General features: G+C 38.9%; 1 protein-coding gene across 1 annotated transcript in view; it reads left to right on the top strand.

The window, feature by feature from the left end:
- The window catches only part of UNC13C (unc-13 homolog C), a 525,683-nt gene that overhangs the window by 404,594 nt on the left and 96,919 nt on the right, over positions 1–24,170 (top strand). The window contains exons 20-22 of the mRNA XM_070422420.1: positions 20,042–20,168; positions 22,273–22,369; positions 23,305–23,448. Coding sequence (XP_070278521.1) covers positions 20,042–20,168; positions 22,273–22,369; positions 23,305–23,448 — 368 coding nt within the window. The remainder of the gene's footprint in view (positions 1–20,041; positions 20,169–22,272; positions 22,370–23,304; positions 23,449–24,170) is intronic.

Below are 24,170 nucleotides of genomic sequence, written 5' to 3'. Positions count from 1 at the left end.
GACATCCCTTTCAAAATCCTGGACTGCTGGCTCTTAATCGCTCACCTGCCTGCCTTCCTGGTCACCCCTAACTGACCCCCTGCCAGCCTGGTCTCCCCTAACTGCCCCCTGCTGCCAGCCAGATCACCCCCAACTGCCCCCTCCCTGACGGCTTGATCACTCCTAACTACCCACCCCCTACCAGCCTGGTCACCCCCAACTACCCCCCTCTGCTGACCTGGTCTTCCCCAACTGCCCCCCCTCCTGCCAGCCTAGTCACCCCTCACTGCCCCCCCCTGCCGGCCTAATTGCCCCCAATTGCCCCCCCTGCTGGCCTGGTTGCCCCTCACGGGACCCTGCAGGCCTGGTTGCCCCATGCAGCCTGCTGTTCAGTCGTTTGGTCATCTCTCACTAACCCCCCTGCCGGCCTGGTCGTAGGCAGCCATCTTGTGAGGGCATGAGGGTTAATTTGCATATTACCTCTTTATTACATAGGATAATTTACTGATAACTTCCTTTATAATTAATGCTGTTTTTGTCCTGTTTAAGTAATCATTGTATACCCAAGATCATGAAAATAATCTCCCATGTTTCCTTCCAAAAGCTTTGTTGCTTTGGTTTTCAATTTTAGAGATATAATTTCTCTAAAATTCATTTTTCTGTGTGCCAAACCATGTTTAAGGAAGTTGTATGATATAAAAAGATAGCTTAGATCCTAAAGCCAGACAGATCTAAGGAATAATAACATATGTAAAATTGCATGCCAAAGAATATTTTCTTAGGAATAATGATGATCTAAAGCTAATTTAAAATGATGAGGTAATTCTCATTTTATTGACATAAAAATTGTTGATTAAACAGAGTGGGCTATAGAACATAAAATATTTACACATATTGTATTCTCACATATTTATAAATAGATAAATTCAGAGAGTGTTATTTGAAGGGTATTCAGTCATAGTTTAAAGTCATATCTGTGAATCATGGAATTTTTGATCATCTTTATTTCTTCTTTGTATTTTGTTGTTTGAATTTTTTTCAATGGATACTTTTTAATGAACATCCCAAAATCAATATGAAAAATCACTCATTAAAATATATACATGTACATAAAAGAATAATCTCCCATGTTTTCTACCAAAAGCTTTATTGTTTTACTTTTCAATTTTAGAGATATAATTTCCATTTCAGAGATATAATAGAGGAAAAGAATCATCCAGGGATAACAATATAACCTTTAGGATTTTTCCATTCAATATTTTTGTTTGTTTTCATCCTTCTAAAATGTTTTTCTATATAATAAAAGGCTAGTATGCAAATTGTCCCTTCCACTGGGAGTTTGACCAGGAGTTCCACGAGGGGGCAGGGCCAGCCGGCCAACCACCCACGGCCCCTCCCCCCAGCCAGCCCAGCCCAATCAGCCCCAATCAGGGCAGGCCAGCCAGACCCCACCCATGCACAAATTTTTATATTATTTTTAATTGAATTTATTGAGATGACAGTGGTTAATAAAAGTATATAGGTTTCTGATGTACAACTCTATAATACATCATCTGTATATTGTACTAGAGGCCCGGTGCATGAATTCGTGCACAGATGGGGTCCCTCAGCCTGGCCAGCAATCGGGGCCCATTGGGGCTGGGCTGGCAGTGGGGGAGGGCCACAGGAGATTCGACTTCCAGCTCCACCCACAATCAGGGTGGGGAGGCCAATCGGGGGCCAGGCTGGCCAGGGGGAGGGGCTGAGGGAGGTTGATGACCAGCCCCCCCAATGGGGCCAATCAGTGCTGGCCGGCCATGGGGAGGGACTGGGAGAGGTTGGTTCTCCATGGGAGGTTGGCTGTGGGAGTGCACTGGCCACCAGGGAGCAGCTCCTGCATTGAGCATCTGCCCCAGGGTGGTCAGTGTGTTTCATAGCAACTGGTCGTTCTGGTCATTCCGCTCCCTTAGGCTTTTATATATATAGATTGTGTGTTCACCACTCCCAAGACCCTCTGGCAATCACCATACAGTTGTCTGTGTCTGTGTTTTGTTTTGTTTTTTTCTTTGTTTAATCCCTTCACCTTTTCACCCTTTTTCTTGGCAAAGATAGGTGGCTGTTTCATCCTTTTGTAACAAGTGTAATTCCTATTTAATTAGATTTCTGAATCTGGGGAGAGAGAGGCTTTAACATAAGAACTCCTTATGCCCAAAAACAAATTTATTCCTGTAATGAAAAATAGTGATTCATGATAGAAATAATGAATCAATACCTTGATATCTTTGCATATTTATTATTGGAGCCAGCTAGTTCAGCTGTGTGTACTTTGTCTTCCTGTCAAAAATATGACTGAATATACAATTCTTCAGTGCTCAGAAAATTTTCCTCTCATGACTCTGTATATGTTATTTCACTATCCCACAGCTTCTAGTGAATACAAGAGTCACAGGCCAGCCTGTTGTAATTGTATATGTGTTGTCTTCCTGTTTAGGATCCTGTAAGAATTGCTTATTTTATTCCTTCAAACATTTTGCCAAATGTGTCTATTCATTAGTATTTAGATGTGAGTATCTTTACTAGTGGAGAATTCCTTAACTTCATGCTTGTTTTGCTCTTCCCCTCCCCCTACCGCAAAATAATTTAATTGTGCCTTTTATTGTTCTGCTCCATTTGTTTAACTTTTTCTCTTATGTTGGATCTGCTGTCCAGTAGTAGAAGTCTCTCTGATTTCCATGTCAGTCATTTATTGTCTAATCTTCTAAGAATTATCCCTACATTCTGAAAAATTTTAGCTGTTCTTCAAATTACTTGCTTGTTTTTCTAAATTTTCCATTTTGTTCTTTACTATTTCTGGTATTTTAAAAAAAGGTATTCATTTTTGAAAATGTAATAGATGTATAATTAGGACAAAAATTTATGTATAAAGTTTTTCTTGGATACCTGATTAGTCGTTGTCCCCAAATATGATCACTATTTCAAGTTTCTTGTGTATTTTCAAAAATGTTCCAAACATATGCATGTATGTATGTACATATATTTGTCGTTTTCACACAAATGGTAATATATTATCTATACTAGTACTCCAATGTACCTTGCTATTATTCCTTAACAGTATAACTTGGGGCTCATACTATATAAACATATTTAGAATCTCATTATTTGGAGTAAATTCTATTTTCAATATAATGGTTGCATAAAAACATTTATTTCCAGATCAATAAATACATACATTATTTTTAGTATTTTGCTAAGATAAATACCTTTGGAAATATACTTTTTGTTTACATGTGGAAATATATTTAAAAGTAGAATTCTTAGAAGTAAAATTACCAAAAGTTTTGGCATTTAAAATTTTGACATATATTGCAAATTGTTCCCTAAAAAACAAAATGTATAGTTTCTATTTTTTTAATCTGAGAGGGAAATTCCATCTCAATACATTTTTATTTCTTTAAATATGAATGAAGATATGCATTTTTCATATGTTTAAGGATAATTCTAAAGAAATTATCAATAAAGTTAAAAATAAATATTATCACCAATAATAAAACTAAAAGTAATAAATATTTAAGATGTTTTAACCACTTCTATCTAAAATATAAATTATGTAAAGCATTTTTCACCTTTGTTCATGACTTATCAATTGTTTCCATTTCCCCTGTAAGTAATAAAGAGATGATGCCAACTCAGGAAGCTGAAGAAAAAAATAGCTTCATTAATATCCACCACAAAGAAAAAGCCCTACCTTTTATTTTTGTATGCTGTAAATAATTGATAGAAATCAATTTTATCTTGCAAAAGGAATCTAAGCTACAGGTACATTTAAATAAGTAATGAGAAAATATACAGGAAACTATAAGATGTGAAATCCATAAAGATTTGAGTCTTTTAAGAAAAAGTTACAGACAATGATTTTGCCATAAAATCTACATACTTCTGAGAAATACAAGTAACTGATTAAGAGTAGTTTATATGAGCTATATGCATATGGAAGAAAAATTATGTTTATATTTTATTGGCAATTCTTAATAAAACTTTTATTGACATAGACAGGGCCTTTTATTTTAATACAGAAAATTAGACCTATCTTTTTAAGACACAGCAGTGACTTTTCCCCATGTGAAGTTAGAAACCAGCAAACTTGTAGACCAAGTCCAATGTTGAACACGTCCTCTACCAGTATGATTGATGAACCATTCTGTTTTCAATAAGAGTGAGGAAAATAAGGGAATTGACATGGCAAAAGAGCTGTTTACATTTTTGCCCTTCTAACTATCCCTCCCTCTATCCATCTGTGATTCTAACCAGACAAGGTGGTGTGGGAAATAAAAATTTTAGTTAGTTGTTATATCTGTTCATAGAGAGCTTACCAAGGAAGGGAAGAGGTGAGAAGCACGGTTGTGTAATGATAAGACACAGAACCAAGATTAGACCCCATGCCTCCTCACTTCCAACACAATCATCACTATTACCATTCAGGTCCAAGCTGCCCCTGCCATCCATTGCTTGTTCTGCTCAGTAGTCTCCTGTAAACAACTCCTGCTTTCACTTTTGCATCCTTATCATCTCTCTCCCAGACAGCAACCAAAGTGACGTTTTACAAAATCCTCCAGCATTATATATAAATCTTACAGGGAGTGGTCTGTCTCATAGACCACAAGGTCCGATGTGACCTGGCCTTGGCTTCTCTCTGAAGTCGGTTCTCACCACTTTCACTCCCTGACTCTGCTTTAGCCCCTCTGGCCTCCTTGCATCTGTTTGAACTTAAGCACACTGTGTGGCTTGAGAGCCAGTTCACTTGCGTATTTTCTCCCTGAAATGCTCACTCAGTTCTGCTTTCGTGTCACCTCATTAGAGATCTTTCCCAAACGCCCTATTGTAAAAGGCACTCTGAGCTCATTTACTTCCTTATTCTGCATAATTTTCCTACTTTCCACTTTAACACTTACCACTGCCTCACATTATATTAAACAGTTTGGATTGTTTGCCTCTCCTCACTGCATAAAAATTCCAAGGTGATGGATACACTGTTTTCTTCTGTGCTGTACTCTCAGTATATAGAATAGTACCTGGTTCATATTAGATAAACAATAAATATAAGTTGTATAAATGATGGAAATCCACATTTTAGTTCCTAGTTCTAATTCTTGCAGAAATTCCCTGCAGTACATCTATCACTAGGACTCTGGGTAAAAATACAATGTAAGTGAAGCTTGTTTTTTGTTGCTTTTTTTTATACCCTTGCTAACTGACTTGTCAGTTAATGACAATAGCTTCTTTGGATGCCTCTATTTTACCATTGTGTTCCTGACAGTTGGCTGTCTCTATCTTTTTGAACACTCTTTCCTATTTCATCCAATTTTTTACCTTATAATTATCCATCTCTAGTTTCCTAACACCAGATTATGTGGGTCTGCCTTCATACTGCTTTCTGATTTTCCAAGGTCTATGACTCAGACAAGTCATGCAGCATTCTTCCAAGTCATACCATGAGATGGTATATTCTTTCTTCCTTGTGTTATGGGAGAGTAGCTCCAGTTTTTTGCTTGGCTGCAAAATACTTCACAGATATAGGAGTTGGTGTCATAGATGAAGATTATAGGGAAATTTTCATGTTGTACTGTTTAATTTGGGCAAAGAAAAGTTTGAAGTCAAAAAGCATGATTGCATTATACAGCGCATTTATTAATGAATATTTTTGTTCAGAGATAGAAAAGCGTTCCAAAGGTTTTGTTTTCAACAGAAAGATCTTACTCTAAACTCACTAGTCTAGATTTGTCGGTTATTGATCTCCACCAGAACTCTAAGCAGATATGTCAGAGATGATGTCTGTGAAGTATGCCTGACCCCATCCTTCCTGATTTAATGAATCCGGGGAGCCTGACTTCACCCTGAGATTCTGCTGAGAGACTGGCTGTAATAATGAGTAGGACTACCCAGCTACTCCTCTCAGGGGTAAAACTCTGTGGCATCAGTTTCAGTGGTCATGGAATAAGGCAATATTTTATTAATTTGCTTGGCTTTTTAAATAGTGATTTGCTAAGACTTAGTTATCAGAAATGTGTCATGAAAGAAACTTCAGCATCTTCTTTCTTACCCTATAAAAATTAATGATATTTGTTCCTTCAGAGTCATTAATTCCCAAGTTGTGTACAATAATGTACTATTGTGGATAGTGGGTTATTTTCTTGTTTGCTGATTTTTCTTTTTTGACATTTCACATTGGTCTAAGTTACTTTTTGTAAACATGTTATGCATAGTCATTTATTATTAAAATGTTTATTTCTCCAAGCTTCATACCTTGTTAATACCATAGCTTACTTTGGCAGCCAGAGTTTAGGTATTTTCTCACTCTAAAGGTGTGCTGATATTATAAGACCTTTATAGAGCTGCTCTGAAATGGAAAAAGATAACTGTTATTCTGTTTTCTTCTAGTTACATGACTTAGCATTCTAAGTGTATAAAGAGACCATGATCTCATCAATATACTATTAATATGAATTTATGATTTTCTTTAATACATGTTTATATGTGCATGTTATCTATAAAAGTCTGATCCATATTTGTTTTTAGAACCAAAACTTCTGGGTAATGAGGTTTTAGGTGAGCACATAATATAGCACAAAGCCTCAATGCATTGGGCCTACTACTGGCTTTTCATTTTATACTAGTGGCCTGGTGCATGAATTCGTGCACATTGAAAGGAAATTAATTTTAAGAAATATTGTAATAGTGTTATTTGTTCTTTCTCTATAATATAAATGTCAACCAAATTCATGATCAACAATGGCAGTTCGAAACACATGTGTGCGATTGGTGCCAGTGAGAGCTTTATATATATCGTGCATGCACGAGTCAACTTAGCCTTTTATATGTATAGAATAAACTTGCTTAATTAGACCTGCTTTCTGATTTAGCTAAACTCTTTCCAGCCCATTGAAGCACCCCAACTTCTCTTTCAGGGATTTGTCAGCAACACAGCAGTAAATATCAACACGAAGCAGATTATTATTGTAGATCATGCAGGGAGAACAAAGGGTAAAATATTTAACTGCAGCAGTGTTTGACTATATTCTGTGCAGTGAGAAAACCTGAAGTCATTTTCAAAGTCCATCATTTATTACTTCTTTTCAGTTGGGTCAAGTTTCTAAGCTTTCTAAATCTTCATTTTCTGGCTAATGAAAAGAAAATAGGATCCCACGGAGTCTCCTATCTACCTACTCCAGGGCTTCTGTGAGGATCAAGTAAGATGAGGCATGGGAAAACACTTCACAGACATTTGGTTACATTTGGTTCCACCTGGCTATAAAGCAAGTTGTGTTCCTGGGCTGAAGAAACTGAAAGGAGGCTAGTGGCTAGGGAGAGGAAGCCAGGCGTTGCTATGTGATGTTATTATCCAGTGACTATAGCAACCGTTTCCAGGCTGGCCATGGGGTCAAGGCAACATTGGCTGTGATTTGGTGGGCTGTCACTCCGGGGTGGCGGTGGGGCCTGTGTTCCACTTGGGGGAAACCAAGTGTTGCTTTGACGGCCAGGTCCACGCTGCTGTTTCTCTGTAAATGGCCAGAGTGCGTCACTGCAGCTCCTGCGCTGAGCGTCTGCCCTCGGTTGTCAGTGCGCATCATAGTGACCTGTCAAACAGTGGGAGGACACTTAGCATATTAGCCTTTTATATATATAGACTAGAGGCCTGGTGCACAAAAATTTGTGCACTCGGGGGGGGGGGGAGGGGGGTCCCCCAGCCCGGCCTGTGCCCTCTCACAGTCTGGGACCCCTCGGGAGATAACAACCTGCTGGCTTAGGCCTGCTCCTGGGTGGCAGAGGGCAGGACCAATCCCTAGGTGCAGCCCCTGGTCAGGCTCAGAGCAGGGCCGACTGGGGAGTTGGGGCGCTGCCCCGTCATGCACAGAGCAGGGTGGATCTGGAGGTTGCGATGCCACCCTCAGTCATGCACAGGGTAGGGCCAATTCGGGGGTTGGGGCACTGCCCCCTGTCACACTCAAGGCAGGGTCGATGGGGAGGTTGTGGCGCCACCTCCTGTCATGCACAGAGCAGGGCCGATCAGGGGGTTGGGGCGCTGCCCCCTGTCACTCACAGAGCAGGGCCAATCAGGGGGTTGGGGCACTGCCCCCTGTCACTCACAGAGCAGGGCCCATCAGGGGGGTTGGGGCTCCGTACCCTGTCACACACAGAGCAGGGTCGATCAGGGGGTTGGGGAGCTCCCCCCTGTCACGCACAGAGCAGGGCCCATCAGGGGGTTGAGGAGCTCCCCCCTGTCACTCACAGAGTAAGGCCGATAGGGGAGTTGGGGTACCGCCCCCTGTCACACACAGAGCAGGGCAGATCAGGGGGTTGGGATGCTGTACCCTGTCACACTCAGGACAGGGCCAATGGGGAGGTTATGGCTCTACCCTGTCACACACAGAGCAAGGCCCATGGAGGGGGGTTGGGACACCACCCTCTATCACCCACAGAGCAGGGTTGATCAGGGGGTTGGGGCGCCGCAACTGTCACACTCAGGACAGGGCCGATGGAGAGGTTATGGCTCTACCCTGTCACACACAGAGCAGGGCCTGTGGCGGGGGGGTGGGGGGGGCGGGGGGGGGGGGCGCCACACCCTGTCACACACAGAGCAGAGCCGATCAGGGGGTTGGTGCGCCGCACCATGTCAAACACAGAGTCTCAGGGCAATCAGGGGATTGGGGAGCTCCCCCCTATCAGGCACAGAGCAGGGCTGATCAGGGGGTTGGGGCACCTTCCCCTGTCACACACAAAGCTGCAGGGTGATCAGGGGGTTTGGGCGCTGCCCCCTGTCACGCTGATCCCGGTGCCGGGAGCCTCGCTGCTCTGCTGATCCTGGTGCTGGGCGGCATATTGCCCTTTTACTATATAGGATAGAAGCCTGGTGATTGGGTAGGGGCTGGCTGGTTTGCCCTGAAGGGTGTCCTGGATCAGGGTGGGGGTCCCCACTGGGGTGCCTGGCCAGTCTGGGTGAGAGACTGAGGGCTGTTTTCCAGAAGCGGGTGACTGAAGCTCCCAACTGCTCCTTTTTTTCTTTTTCTTTTTTTATTCTGGGCCAGCTTTAGCTCTGAGGTCTCGCTGCTGAAAACATTGATACAATGTTGTGGTCCGGCTGGCTGAAGCCCGGCTGAATGAAAGCCGGTTTCTGGGGTTTTGTTTAGCTTCTTATTTGCAACATAGAACATAGTTGCTTAGAGTTGCAGCTGAGAGACCAGCAGCGGCAAGTGGGGAACGTTGGAGTTCGCCGTCACTGGAGCAAGCAAGCCTCCCTGCTCGCTTCAGTGCATAGCTGCCAGCCGCCATCTTGGCTGACAGTGAATTTGCATAAGGATATGCTGATTAGCCAATGGGATGGATAGCAGTCGTACGCTAATTACCATGTTTCTCTTTTATTAGTGTAGATTCCTTCCAGAACTTCCAGGCTGTCAAACATTTAGACAGATGTTTGTGATAGTCATACAAAACTGTATGCTACTAACTATAGGAGAGCACAGTGTTTATGCAATAAAATGATGCCACAAATGAAGAAATAGAAAATGACACTGTGCTGATTTTTGGCAGCCAATTTGCTTCTTTTTTTCTATGACCAACTGGGATTTATTCCAGGGATGCAACATTGTTTGAACATACAAAAATTAATTCATGAGATACACCAAAATTAGCAGGATAAAGAATAAAAATCACATGATTATCTCAATAGATGTATAAAAAGCATTTGATAAATTCAACATTCTTTCATGATGAAAACCCTCAAGAAACTAGGTATAAAAGAATGTACCTAAAAATAATAAAATCCATACACAGTAGCAAAGGTCAAACTCAATTGTGAAAGCTGAAAGATTTTCATTTAAGATCAGGAACAAAATAAGGATGCTCACTATCACCACTTGTATTCAGCATAGTATTTTTTTAGTTCTTTATTGTTGAAAGTATTACATATATCTCTATTTTCCCCCATTGATCTCTCTCAGTCCACCCTGCTTAGCACAGGCCCTTATCCCCATATTGTCTGTGTCGATTGGTTATGCTTATATGCATGTATACAAGTCCTTTGGTTGATCTCTTATCCTCCCACCCCCACCCTCTTGCCTTCCCTCTGAAGTTTGATAGTGTGTTCAATGCTTCCATGTCTCTGGATCTATTTTTATTCATCAGTTTATGTTGTTCATTATATTGCACAAATGAGTGAAATCATGTGATACTTATCTTTCTCTGACTGGCTTATTTCACTTAGCATAATGCTCTCCAGGATCAACATAGTATTAGAAGTTCTAGTCAGAGAAATTAGTCAAGAAAAAAATTTTTCTACATGATGTTAGAATTATATATGGAGTTGTCTTATCCCCCCTTCTAAACACCTTGGAGACATGAATAGTGCCTAGAAAAACTCTTGTATATAATAGACAATCCATACATTTTATAGAGCTGATTAATTAAAAGTGAAATTAAATAACTGTTTTCTGAAAGGACTTGTGTTTTGAAGTTTCCTGTCCCCTCAAAGACACACTCTGTCTTTAACTAAGTAGACCAACATTATCACCACTCACATCCCAATCATCAACATTTACTGAGCTCTTACTACCTGCCAGATGTGCACTGCTTTTTAAAAAATTTTATTGAATATATTAGGCAACATTGATTAAAAAATTATATAGGTTTCAAGAGTACAACTCTATAATGTATCATCTGTATATGGTATTGTGTGTTCAAAACCCCAAGTCAAGTCTCCCCTTTACCCACTTGTACCTACCCCCTCCCCTCGTTTACTCTAGTAATCACAATACTATTGTCTGTGTCAATGGGCTTTTTTTTCTTTGCTTAATCCCTTCACCTTTTTCACCCAGCTACCCAAACCTCCTCCCCTCTGATAGCTGTCAGTCTGTTCTCTGTTTAAAATCCAAGTGTCCATCAGTAGATGAGTGCATAAATAGGCTGTGGTACATTTACACAATGGAATACTACTCAGCTATAAAAAGAAGGAAATCTTACCTTTTGAGACAACATGGATGAACCTGGAGAGCACTATGCTAAGTGAAATACACCAGTCAGAGAAAGATAAGTACCATATGATTTCACTCATATATGGAATCTACTGAACAAAATAAACTAAAGAACAAAATAGAAACAGACTCATCAATGCAGAGCCAATTTGCTTTTGATACAAGAATGGATTAGGAGTATACCACTCCTATTCCGTAACTGATACATATTGTAGATTTCTGTATTTTAAACAAAACTCCATGCATAAACACTAACTTTCAGAAGACAATATATTCTTTTCAATAAATACTGGTTCAGACCATCTAAAGCAAAAGAGGAAAATTTTTCTAAATTGCTAAGCTTTTTTTTTGGTACAACTTTAATAAAGCATTTTTATTCTGATAGTACAATATTCATAATTCTCATTGAAATTCAAAAATTCAATTTTGTAGAAAATTACCATACTACTGTTTGGAAAACTAATTAAATGTTGTAGTTAGTAAATGTAATTAGCTAGTTAAATCTTTGTTGCCAAAATTAGAACTGCAGGAGGATTGATGGCTAAATAAATTCTAGGAGTCATTCTCATCATATGAAATACCCGTAGATACAATTTTGTCAATGTGGTCTACTACTAAGCAGAAGATAATTTAGGTAGAATTAAAGATAATTTAGAGTATGTTTCTAAATGTGATATAATATCTTACATTGATATTTGGTAGGCAATAGTTAGGATGTACTTTAGTTTATTTAAAATATCTCATAATATATAATTATATATGGGAGGAATATAGGAGGACATGAGAAAAACAGACATGGATTTGGAACAGTAATAGTTATTTTTATAGAATCATTTAAGTGATAATAATAACTACAGAGAATATAGCTGGGAGCACACAAGTATGAAACAAGGCTGACAGGAAGATAAATAGTGATTTTATTCTATCCACAATGTCTATATATTTTACTTTCATGATTATTCTTCTCTCAGAGCCTACCTAGTATTTTCTTAACATCAATTTAACAGGTTTTATTAACTGATTTCCTCTGTGATGATGGATTAATTCACAGCGAGGTCTGCTAGAGGTTCTTATGCTAATATAGTATCACAAAGCAAGAGGACAGCCCGAATACTTGTGTGTGTGTGTAAATTAGAAATTTTAATTTGGAGGTTAATTAATAAATTGAAAATATCTTTGTGATATAATAGACCATTAACCCATGTAGCCTGACTCCATACAATTTAACACAGTACCATTTGTTTATTTCTTACTTGTACAAGTAAAGTAGGCACAGTGGTCTCCCCTTATCCACTAGGGATAGGTTTCTGAAACCCAAAATAATACCAAACTCTGTACATACTATGATTTTTTTCTTAAACATACATATCTTTTTACTCAAATGAAGCATTTTATGGTTTCTCTTTAGAATATTTGAATTGTCAGCATCACTACTCTTTGCACTTTGGGGGTATTAGTAAGGAAAATAATGGTTACTTGAATGCAAACATGTGATAGCACTGATAGTGATCTGATAACCGAGACGATTGCTAAGTGACTAGTGGGCAGGGAGTATAGACAGTGTGAATGTGCTAGACAAAAGGGATGATTTCTATTCAGGGTGAATGAAATAGTGCAGTGTGAGACATCATCACGCTAAGAAAAACTGCATGTAATTTAAAATTTATGAATTGTTTATGTCTGGGATTTTCTGTTTAATATGTTCGGACCGCGGGTAAGTGAAATCATGCAAAAGGAGGGACTTACTGCATTTCACATTAGGGAGCTCCTCTGAGAAGTGGCTCAAAGACCCAGATTTGTATCCTTTTGTAGTTCTGTTCCTTCCAATCCTCAGCTGGATCTTCTATGTGTGGCCAGTTAATGTGGGAAAATACGGAGAATTTTACAAGAGCTGTTTTAGGGCATGACTGGAAGTGGCAATGTTACTTTGGCCCAAAATTCAGTTATAGGATATACCTATTGCAAGGAGGATTGGAAAATGTAGGCTGGTTGTGTGCCCGGGAGAAAAAGGACATGATTTGGTAATCAGTTTAACCTGCTGCAAATACTGGGGTTCATGATGATTACAAACCACTACTGAAAAATGTTTAGATTATAGTGAATATTTGCTACTTAAGGACAAGCATTACAGGAAGGTCTTATTATACAATTGCATACACTTTCCATTTTTGTTTCCATTTTCCCTAAGATCAAACCTACATCACCAACTAAACAAACTGAATAACTCTGGCTGTATCAGCTGAAGTGCATAATGCATGTAAAAATGTCAATTACTCTTGTTTACTTGACAGAATATGAAAACAGATGATACAAGTCTCCTGTTTCTGCCTACAGAGAGCAGTAAATATCAGTTGACAATGTATGAGAGATGACTTAAAGGGGTAGGAACCAATTGCTATGAGTGTGAAAGCAATTCTGTAAGGAGAAAACTATTAGTAATTCTTCCAAGTTATTTTTTCACAAAGAAACTGGATGAAACCCTGATTGTTTAAATTATGTCAGGTATATTCTTAGGAAGTAGAATAGATGGTCTCTAGATTATAGCAAAACCAGAATTGTTTTTTTTATTAAATATATTTTTACTAGTGACCTGGTGCATGAAATTCGTGCACATTAAAAGGGAATTAATTAGAGGAACTATTTCAATATTGCTATTTGCACTTTCTCTATAATAGAAGTGTCAGAGATGAAAGAAAATTAGTAAAATGTATATGAAAATCTTCCTTCTGTCAGAGTCTGGGGCGCGCCACGGGAATCAGAGTCAAGTCCCCGCCCACTCACATGAGCCTCAAAATCGCACGAGACCCAGACCCAGCCGGCCCCACCCCCATTGGGCTAGATCCAGATCCAGTGGGCCCCACCCCCATCAAGCCCAGCCAGGTGGGGGGGGTGCGGCCTCAGGTTGCCTGGCCCGGTGCCAGGGTGGGGATTTCGGCCTGAGGTCCCCTGGCCCAGGCCGGGGGGTGCACCTTGAGGTCCCCTGGCCTGGGCCGAGGTGGGGGACACACCTTGAGGTCCCCTGTCAAGCCTGCGGGATGGGGGTGCAGCCTGAGGTCCCCCACCAAGCCCTTTGGGCAGGGGGCACAGCCTCAGGTCCCCCAGCCTGATGCTGGGGCAGGGAGTGCAGCCTGAGGTTCCCCTCCAAGCACTGCTGGGCGGGGACACAGCCTTAGGTCCCTTCTGATTGCTGTTTAAAGCTCGTTATGGGCTTCTGCTGTGGGCGCAGCCATTTTGTGTTACAGAATTTCTGCCTCCACTGTGGGTGCAGTCATCTTGATGGTTATGGCATGATGGTCAATTTGCATATTCCCTCTTTACTTGATAAGATTGATATTAGAGAGAAAGGGAGAGGGAGAGAGAATCCTTGATCAGCTGCCTCCTGCACGCTCCACACTGGGCATCACGCCCACAACCCAGGCATGCGTCCTGACCCAGAATCAAACTGTGACCTCCTGGTTCATAGATCAATGCTCAACCACTGAGCCATGCCAGCTGAGCCAGATTTTCTCTTTTAAAACACAATCTGTATCCTTTCTATCTCCTTTCCCATATCAATTTACAATGGATAGATGGGATTTGGGAGGAAAGGGGACATGGCCTGGCTATTGTGTGCCTACAGAACATTAGGCATATACAAGTGTTTCTTTTCTGGAACTGTGAGAATCTAGGGAGCTTGCAGAGTCCTAGAGAATGGGCTTGGAGAGGTCTATAAGTTCCAAGCAGAGTGCCCAGATAAGGAGGAAGGAAAGACATTCTGCAATTGTGGAAAAGTAAATTGTAAGTGCATTAAGCAAATAAACTTAAGGCCATATCTGTAAAACTAACTGGGACAACTGCTCAGAGCTACCTTTTACCTGCTTTCCAAAGTATAGAGGTGTCTTCATTGCAAGGGGCAGAGATGGATTAGCCTTTATTTTTATTTTTATTTTTTATACTCACCTGAGGATCTATATATATAAAAGGCTAAGTGACCGACCATCCATCTGACTGACTGACTGGCTGGTACATATGATGCGCGCTGGCAATTTAAAAATAAACATTGGCTCATGCATGCACAGTGCATTTGTCCCCTTCTGACACTGGCCTCCCATTTAAACTAATTCAAAGGTAGTTTCCTGTGATGCCAGCATTTGTGATGACTATTAATAAATCACAAGGACAAACTCTAGAGAGAGTAGGAATATTCCTACCTGAACCCATTTTTGGACATGGTCAGTTATATGTTTCTTTCTCTGGAGTTCAAAGAGCATATGATGTTAGAGTTAAAGTTGTAAATACTTCATTACAAGGGAAATTGGTCAAGCACTCTGAAAGTATTTTTACTCTTAATGTGGTATACAGGGATATATTAGAATAAGTTTAATCAATTTATCAGTCATTGTTTTTATCAATGTTGTTTTTATACCATGTTTTTGTTGTTTTTATATCATGTTTTTGTTTTTATGTCATGTCTTTGTTGTTGTTATATCATGTTGTTATTGTTTATTTATTTAGCAATTTAAATATTATTTTCATATACATTTTACTAATTTTCTTTCATCTCTGATACTTCTATTATAGAGAAAGGGCAAATAGCAATATTAAAATATTTCTTCTAATTAATTTCCTTTCAATGTGCATGAATCTGTGCACTGGGCCACTAGTATAAATATAGTTGACTAGAGACCCAGAGCACGAAATTCTGTACTTGCTGGGGGTGGTGGTGGTGGGGGGGTGGTCCCTCAGCCTGGCCTACACCCTCTTGAAAACCAGGAGCCCTTGGGGGATGTCTGACTGATGGGAGCAGGCCTAAGCCATCAGTAGGACATCCTTAGTGCTGCCGTGGAAGCAGGAGAGGCTCCCACCACCACCGCTGCACTCACCATCTGTCAACCTGGCTTCTGGCTGAAGCGGTGCTCCCCCTGTGGGAGCACACTGACCACCAGGCGGTAACTCCTGTGTTGAGCGTCTGCCCCCTGGTGGCCAGTGCACATCATAGCGACCGGTTGTTCCACCGTTCAGTCTATTTGCATTTTAGCCTTTTATTATATAGGATTTTAGAGAGAGAAGAAGGGAGGGAGAGAGAGAGACAGAGAGAGACAGAGAGAGAGAAACATGGATTGGTTGCTCCCTGTATGTGCCCAAACCTGGGGCTTGCCCTGACTGGAAATCAAACCGGCCAGCTTTTGGTGTATGGGCAATACTCCAACCAACTGAGCCACCTGGCCAGGATGGTGACACTTTTGCTTTTAAGGCACAGCATGAATTTAAGGTTCACTCAAACCTAATAATAAAACATGCAAAAATATAAGTAGAGAAGGGGATAAAACCCAAGGTTTTAATTGAAAGCACAGTTATTTCATTTCACAAAGAGACAAATACATATTGAGTAGTATTTCTTATAAATTAGAAATCTTATTTTATGTAACACATGTCCTCTTACTCAAATTCTACTTTGTGCACTAAACCACTAATATCAAATCATTTCTCTATTGAATCATTTATTTAAAGCACAAAGTTGGGCTAAATTAATCTCCTTAATGGACCAGTCTCCTGTACATATCAAATCATGGCACATGGCACATGCCATATTGTCACATACCACTCTTTCTCCTGAAGCTCTATGAGTCCTTCATTCTTATATCCCTGTACCTCACACATGACCTGGCACAATACATGCTCAATAAATATTTTTGGTATTGGATGGAACTAGGTTACCCTTCCCTTCAAGATTCAGTTAATGTGCAAACACTCTTGAAAGAGGTAACACATTAAGTCAGGCTCACTCCTAACATTTGCAAAGGCAGTAGCACAGTGAAGGCCCACATGCCATAGACCTAAATGCTTATGATTTCTAAATCAAGCTAATAAACTATTATATAAAGTGTGTTCAATGTTCTACTTCAACACATAAACTTACTTTCATATCAATGTGATATCCCTTCAGAAAAATATATATTTTACCTTTATTTCAGCAAAATTACTAATTATGTTCTTATAATAAAGTAGTTGAAATATAACCTTTCTATTCTCTTTTTTTCTGTTTAAAAAAATGTAAGAATACCTTGTTATTGAACTTTTTTCTATTTTCAGCCTTTTTCCTGAGGTTCATTTATTTTTTTGCATCCAATCTCTATTTATGCACATTCTTGACATTTAAAGGATTAAAAAAAGGTATTGTATTCAAAATGGACATGATTTGAATATGCATTTTATAAAAAGATGCAATTCAAAATAAACTATAAATACAAATATTAGAAATTTAAATTACATCCATAGATATAGTTTTAGATATAGTTTTAGATATAGTTCCTAAATAGTTTTTAGAAAGCTATTGCCCTCTAAAATATTAAAACTAGTTAATAAAATGAGGACAAATGCAAGTAATTATTCATATAAATGTTTATGTAAATTATTTGAATAAAGCTAAAATGTAATGAGTTAAATTTCCTTAAACTAAATTTCAAAAACAAACAAACTCTTCAATAGTCATCTAGTTGGCAAAGAATCAATACCAGGCTTCATGTATGTTATATCTGAAACTATACATATACACACAAACTTTGAGAGTAATATGAATCATTTAATATTTAAAGCTGTTTCCAGGCAGCATGTACACCTGTTTGCAGCATGCCACATTGCTGGACGAGTGCCTTTGAATGCATGAATTAGACCAAAGAAAATAGGTGTTATTAATACTTGAAAGTAATGCTTGGTTATGCAACAATTGATTGTATTTATGCTACCCAGAGGAAGAACCTGATGAGTTAGTTTGTTTTTTTCTTACTTAAATGCTTCCATGTTTCCAATTCCTTCCCATGCTCCAAAGCAGTATCTGTGTCTGTTGTCAGCAATGGCAATCTGGTTGCATTTGTTCACAGTCACCTTCTGTTTTTAGGGTAGAGAACAAAAGACAGTCCAAAGTGTTTCCCTTGGGCTTAGAGGGTGTTAATCATAAGAGCAGGTGGTGTTAGTTACAAGGCCAGATGTTTAGAGTCTGACTTGCTCTATACCAGCACCCGGTATGGGATCCCAAGTGACAGAGGATGCCAGAAACTATTTAATTTTTGAGTGTGCATTTGTGATAAATAGAGAACCCTCTTTTTTTTTTTATTATATAACATATACACACGGTACAGATTTTTTATTTTTTTAAAATATATTTTATTGATTTTTACAGAGAGGAAGGAAGAGAGAGAGTTAGAAACATCGATGAGAGAGACATCGATCAGCTGCCTCCTGCACATCTCCCACTGGGGATGTGCCTGCAACCCAGGTACATGCCCTTGACCGGAATCGAACCTGGGACCTTTCAGTCCGCAGGCCGACGCTCTATCCACTGAGCCAAACCGGTCTCGGCTAGAGAACCCTCTTAATGTGTGGGCTCCAGGGCAAAAGACTTCCCTCATCTGGATTTCAGGGTTGTATTGCATTAAATTATTATCTATGAGTTTATCAGATAAACGTTTCCTCATAAGGTGTGAAAGGACACTAGAAATCAGAAGGGGTAAGGATAGGGGGAGAGACAACACTGATAGGGGCATAAGTGGCATTTAATTTGGAGGGAGTTGAAGCAAAATATCACATAGTTCATAATTTTGTTTGGGAGTTGGTTCTAGAGTATTAGTTTATTACTCTTGTTTCTCTGTGTGTGTTCTCTCTCTTAGTTCTACAGATTGTCTTTAATTATTGTTTAGACAATTTGAAAATGTTCTATTTGGGGTTGTTTCTTCTTTTGCTTATCACTTGGATTTAAATCTTTCTATAGTCAGGTTTTGAGAGGCAAGGATATCCTCAGTCCTATATAATAAAAGGCTAATATGCAAATCAACTAGTCGCTATGATGCACACTGACCACCAGTGGGCAGACGCTCAATGCCTGAGCTGCCCCCTGCTGGTCAGTGTGCACCCACAGGGGGAGCACCACTCAGCCAGAAGCCAGGTTGACAGCTGGCAAGTGCAATGGCGATGGCGGGAGCCTCTCCCACCTCCACAGCAGCACTAAGGATGTCCAACTGCTAAGATTGTAGGCCATCAGTCAGACTCCCCAGAGGAATCCTGGTTTGTGAGAAGATGCAGGCCAGGCTGAGAGGACACCCCTCCACGCCCCATGCATGAATCTTGTGCACCAGGCCTCTAGTTTGTTTGCAACAATATAATTGCTTCAATTGGTATTTTTATCCTGGAATATAAAGTACTGGTATAGTACTGGTATGTTTCTACTGTAAGTCAAAACCCTTAGCTTAAAAGAGATTCACAGACCTTGACCAGAGCTTCTCAGAGGACACTTTCAGCCTGAATATAGTTAGGGATATTTTTAGATTTGGTTGTATCTACACTTGAAGCCCCAATGGGCCAAGATATTAATATTGGGGGCCTGGGGAAAATAGATAAACATGTTTAGTAATATTGTTTGTCTCTATTCCCCAGTACTGTATGTCCAGATCAAAATACAATTTTAAGCTATACTTTTTGAGCAAGAGAGAAAGAACATCACATATTAGAAAAATCTGTGCAAGAAATGTCAAAAAGGTCACAGGCTATAAAATAATTTTAGCTGAACTTAAAAAAAAATGAAGAAGAAATAATCTGCTTAAAAGTTAGATATATTTCCTCTCATTTTCAACTATCTTAGTGTTTTAAGTGTTAAATATCCAGACCAGAAATGTGAGCTACTCATTCACATATCCAGTATTAATCGGGGATTATGTCTCCCAGTTGAATTCATGTTTTATTCATGCTTAGAGTTTTAATGCTTTCTGGCACTTTTACCAGGCCCAAAGTAGTACAAATATGAGAGCTTGCAGATAAATAGAAAACAAAGTCAGAGTTCTCACCTTTTTCAGGAAGGCACATTAGACATTCAAATTATTTCTCATTACTTCTTGACCTATTGGCATAGGATTTATAATGATTTTTACATTTTGTAAAATTTCAGGTTTGTCTTCAGCCATTCACTTTGCCTTTATATCAAATACATGATTTTCTTCCTTTTGGAAATACTACTAATAAAGGTAAATTGGAACACCGCAGCATTGTTGGCAAACCAAACTTTATTAAATGTTTGATTTTATCTGTTCTAGAACATGAAAAGCAGCGGTTATGTAAGAGCACCGATTATATGAATTTGCACTTCAAAGTGAAATGGTTTTATAATGAATATGTGCGAGAACTTCCTGCCTTCAAGGATGCCATTCCTGAATACTCCTTGTAAGTAGTGATTTTCAACCCCAAGTTTGTTCTCAATTCAAAGTCCCACATAATTACACCTGATTTATGCAGCCCTGAAATCTGTTCATGTAATTGTCTTCTGAATACAGACATATCTATTATAACATTAACATTAAATGATTCGCAGGTCTTTGGGAACCATATTTAATCGAATTGTGTTGCATTCTTCAAGTATGTCTTACTTAGCTATTACTAAACTTAAAGAGAAAGAAATACATGACAGGATGTGGCTCACATGATGAAATTAATTTCTGTGAAAGTGCTTGAACTCAGACTTTCTTGGGAAAATGAGGATGCTTGTAGTGGGTGGAGCAAAAGTAGGTTTACAGTTGTTTATCTGAAAAATAATACAATAATTAATAAACAATAATACAAGAATAAACTGTGTTTCTTGTCCTCACTACTTTTGCCCAACTCTGTATATTGAGCTACTGTATGTTCAGATCTGGACATAAAATGTGTTAGAAATTAAAATTGAAGTCATTATTAAACAGGAAACATTTTCATAAACATATCTCTATCAAATATATTTGTAATCACAATCAGACTTGTAATACTATGCATTGATATTTATCAGAATTCTATTTTATTCCATCAAGGGAGGTCTTCCATATGCCAGGCACTGTGCAAAGTGCTATACGTTTATTTGTTGAGTTAGAACATAGAACACATTTTTGTTTGTAATCCTCACCCAAGGATAAGTTTTTATTGATTTTTAGAGAGAGGGGAAGGGAGAGAAAGAGTGAGAAACATCATTGTGGGAGAAAAACATGGGTTGGTTGCGTCCCATAGATGCCCCAACTCGGGGGTCAAACCTACAACCTAGGTATGTGCTCTGACTAGGAATCAAACTCTAGTCTAAACCCTTTGGTGTACCGGGACAATGCTACAACCAACTGAGCCACTGGGCCAGGGCCACAACACCTTTATACAGCAGTTTATAAGCTTAGTTTAGAAATCATAAGTATTTAGGTCTACAGCATATGGGCCTCCACTTGTGCTACTTCCTTTGCAAATGTGATGGGTGAGCCTGACGTAATGTATTACTCTTCCAATGTTTGCACATTAACTGAATCTTGAAGGGAAGGGTAACCCAGTTCCATTGAATACCAAAAATGTTTGAGGTCATGTGTGAGGTACTGGGGATATAAAAATGTGCATAGAGCTTTAGGAGGAAGGGTAACATGCAACACATGGTATGTGCCATGATTTGATATGTACATGATTTGATATGTCCCTTGAGGGGAAGAATTTAGCCCAACTTTGTCCTTTTAGTGGACAAGTCATAATAGTGGATAAATGATTTGCTGTTAGTGGTTTAGTGCAAGGCATATATGAGTAAAATTATAGAGGTCTAACATACAAAAAAATGGACCCCCCAAATAATAGAAGAGAGAAAAAATAATACCAGAGCAATGATTTAAATGATACTAGGTATGAATTTTATAAAACCAATTAAAAACATGAGGCATAGCTCAAAAACTCCTGTAAATCCTAAGCAGGATAAATGCAAAGAAACTACCTATAGGTACATCATAGAAAACTCCTTAAAAACAAGAAGAAAATCTTTAAATGCATTGGGGGTCAAGAAAGGGGGAACACTGTACCAGAGCTACTATACTCTTGACTGACTGTTGAGAGTGACTACATGAGAATGACTAAAACCAGAATATAATGCACTGATATCTTTTAAGTGCTGAAGAGAGAAAGTCAACTTAGAATTCTACAAGTATCAAAAATATCCTTCAAAAATAAAGCAAATAAAGACACTGAACTGAGAATCTGAAATAACCCATTTCCAGCTAACTCTCACCAAAAATGTATACTAGGAACCATGCTTCAGATAGAAGGAAAAATGACACAAAATAAAATTACAGCAATGTAGCAAAGAATAAAAAGCATTTATTTTTGTAAACTGAAAGAGATATAGAAAGAGAGATTGAAGGTAAAAGAGAGGGAGATAATGAAGTAAAGCTAAAGGAGGCTGAACTGGAAAAAGAAAATGAGAAGAGATTTGGGAACGACATTCACTGCTAATGAGATGTAAATAACATTTTTATAGTTTGTAATATTAATTTTGTAGGTGGTTTGAGCCTTTTGTCATGCAGTGGCTAGATGAAAATGAAGATGTGTCAATGGAGTTTCTTCATGGAGCACTAGGAAGAGACAAAAAAGACGGAGTGAGTTTCAATTACTTTAAGATTCTTTATTGTCAAGATTCAGTCACATCACTCATCTTTAAGCTAGTGGGAATTGTTAGGCTGTTGTTATTTATTAAAGTTTATTTTAATCCTCTAATGACCAAAATAAGTTTAAAGCAATTTTATTTTATTATTGTTTTTAATATATTTTATTGATTTTTTACAGAGAGGAAGGGAGAAGAAGAGGGATAGAGAATTAGAAACATCAATGAGAGAGAAACATTGACCAGCTGCCTCCTGCACACTCCCCACTGGGGATGTGCCCACAACCAAGGTACATGCCCTTGACCAGAATCGAACCTGGGACCCTTCGGTTCGCAGGCCCATGCTCTATCCACTGAGCCAAACCGGTCAGGGTGCTTTTAAAGCAATTTTAAAGGGCTGATCGGAACCCTAGGAAATTGCTTAAATAAAAAATAAATAAAAGTTAATCAATCACCTTTTTGCCCCAAGATTCCTATTGAGTCGGTCAGAATCTACAAGTTGAACAGACTTGTGCAAAACTCCCTTGTGGTCCTATAACCTTTTCTAAGATGCCAAAATTATGAGCAGATACACTCCCTGTGCCTCTGAAGCAACTCAAAAGTCTTGAATCACAGTCTGCTTGCTAAAATCATGCCAATACTTATGGGGAATGAGAAATAAACAAACTAACTAACAAAAAGCAGTTCCCCAATTTAGACATGGAGAGACCAATTAATAGCAGCCTGCCCCATGATATTAGTTTCACTACATCTTCCAGAAAAGGAGATGAATAATTTAAAAATGGATAGGCACTTTATTACTGGAAAATGAAAGTATGTGATATGAAGGTCCATGATATAGGAGATTCAATTGTTTGTGTAAAACAATGAAGGCTGTCTCCACAGTCCTGCTCATGTGTTTAATGGAATGGTTTCACCTTCTCCCCTCAGTTTCAGCAGACATCTGATCATGCCCTCTTCTCTTGTTCCGTGGTTGATGTGTTTGCTCAGCTTAATCAGAGCTTTGAGATTATTAAGAAACTGGAATGCCCTAACCCTGAAGCATTATCTCACTTAATGAGAAGATTCGCAAAGGTAGGTTAAGTGGAATGAATCCTTTCTTTGCTGAAACTGTGCCATGCTATTACTTGCCTGCACAGAACCTGAATAATGCTGTTGTTTGGTAGTATATCTTCCCTGACACCACTATCCCAACTTAATTTCTAATTCAAGTATTAAGAGATTCTGTTGTTTCAGGTTTGTCATCTTCCTTCACTTCTTGTTTCTTGAATATGGACTTATCTTTAAAAACATCTATGTGTTATTTAAATGAATGACTCAGTCCTTTTTAATTAAAGACATTGCCATGGATGGTCAAATTATTTCTATCTCAAGTGTGGTGCTTTAGGGCTGAAAATAAGCCTTGACATTTCATATTCAAACTGTAATTATTGTTTAGCCAACACTACAGTACACTGAAAAGTATATTGAACTTGCAGTCATGACAACTGCAGTCTAATTTAATATCACTCAGTAACTATAGTGTGAATCTAAGCAGTTCCTTTGAATTTTATGAAGTTAGTATTCTTATTTGACAGATTTATATTGATCAACCAGATTCCTCTTAAGACCTCTTATTCCTCCTAGAGTTTAAGAAGGCTCACACAATGCTTACTACTTTGCCAAGAGTTTCAGTAGAGCTATAAGGAATAAAAGATGAGGTCTCCACCCTTCAAATCATATATCGACATATATGAATTGACCCCAGTACATTTTATATATATAATTAAGATCACATGACATGAACTAATCGGAAG

This window comes from Myotis yumanensis, unplaced genomic scaffold (assembly GCF_028538775.1).
Source record: "Myotis yumanensis isolate MYYU_CA2020_CCGP unplaced genomic scaffold, mMyoYum1.0.hap1 SCAF_1, whole genome shotgun sequence".
NCBI lineage: Eukaryota > Metazoa > Chordata > Mammalia > Chiroptera > Vespertilionidae > Myotis > Myotis yumanensis.
This window is presented reverse-complemented; position numbering and strand designations above follow the sequence as displayed.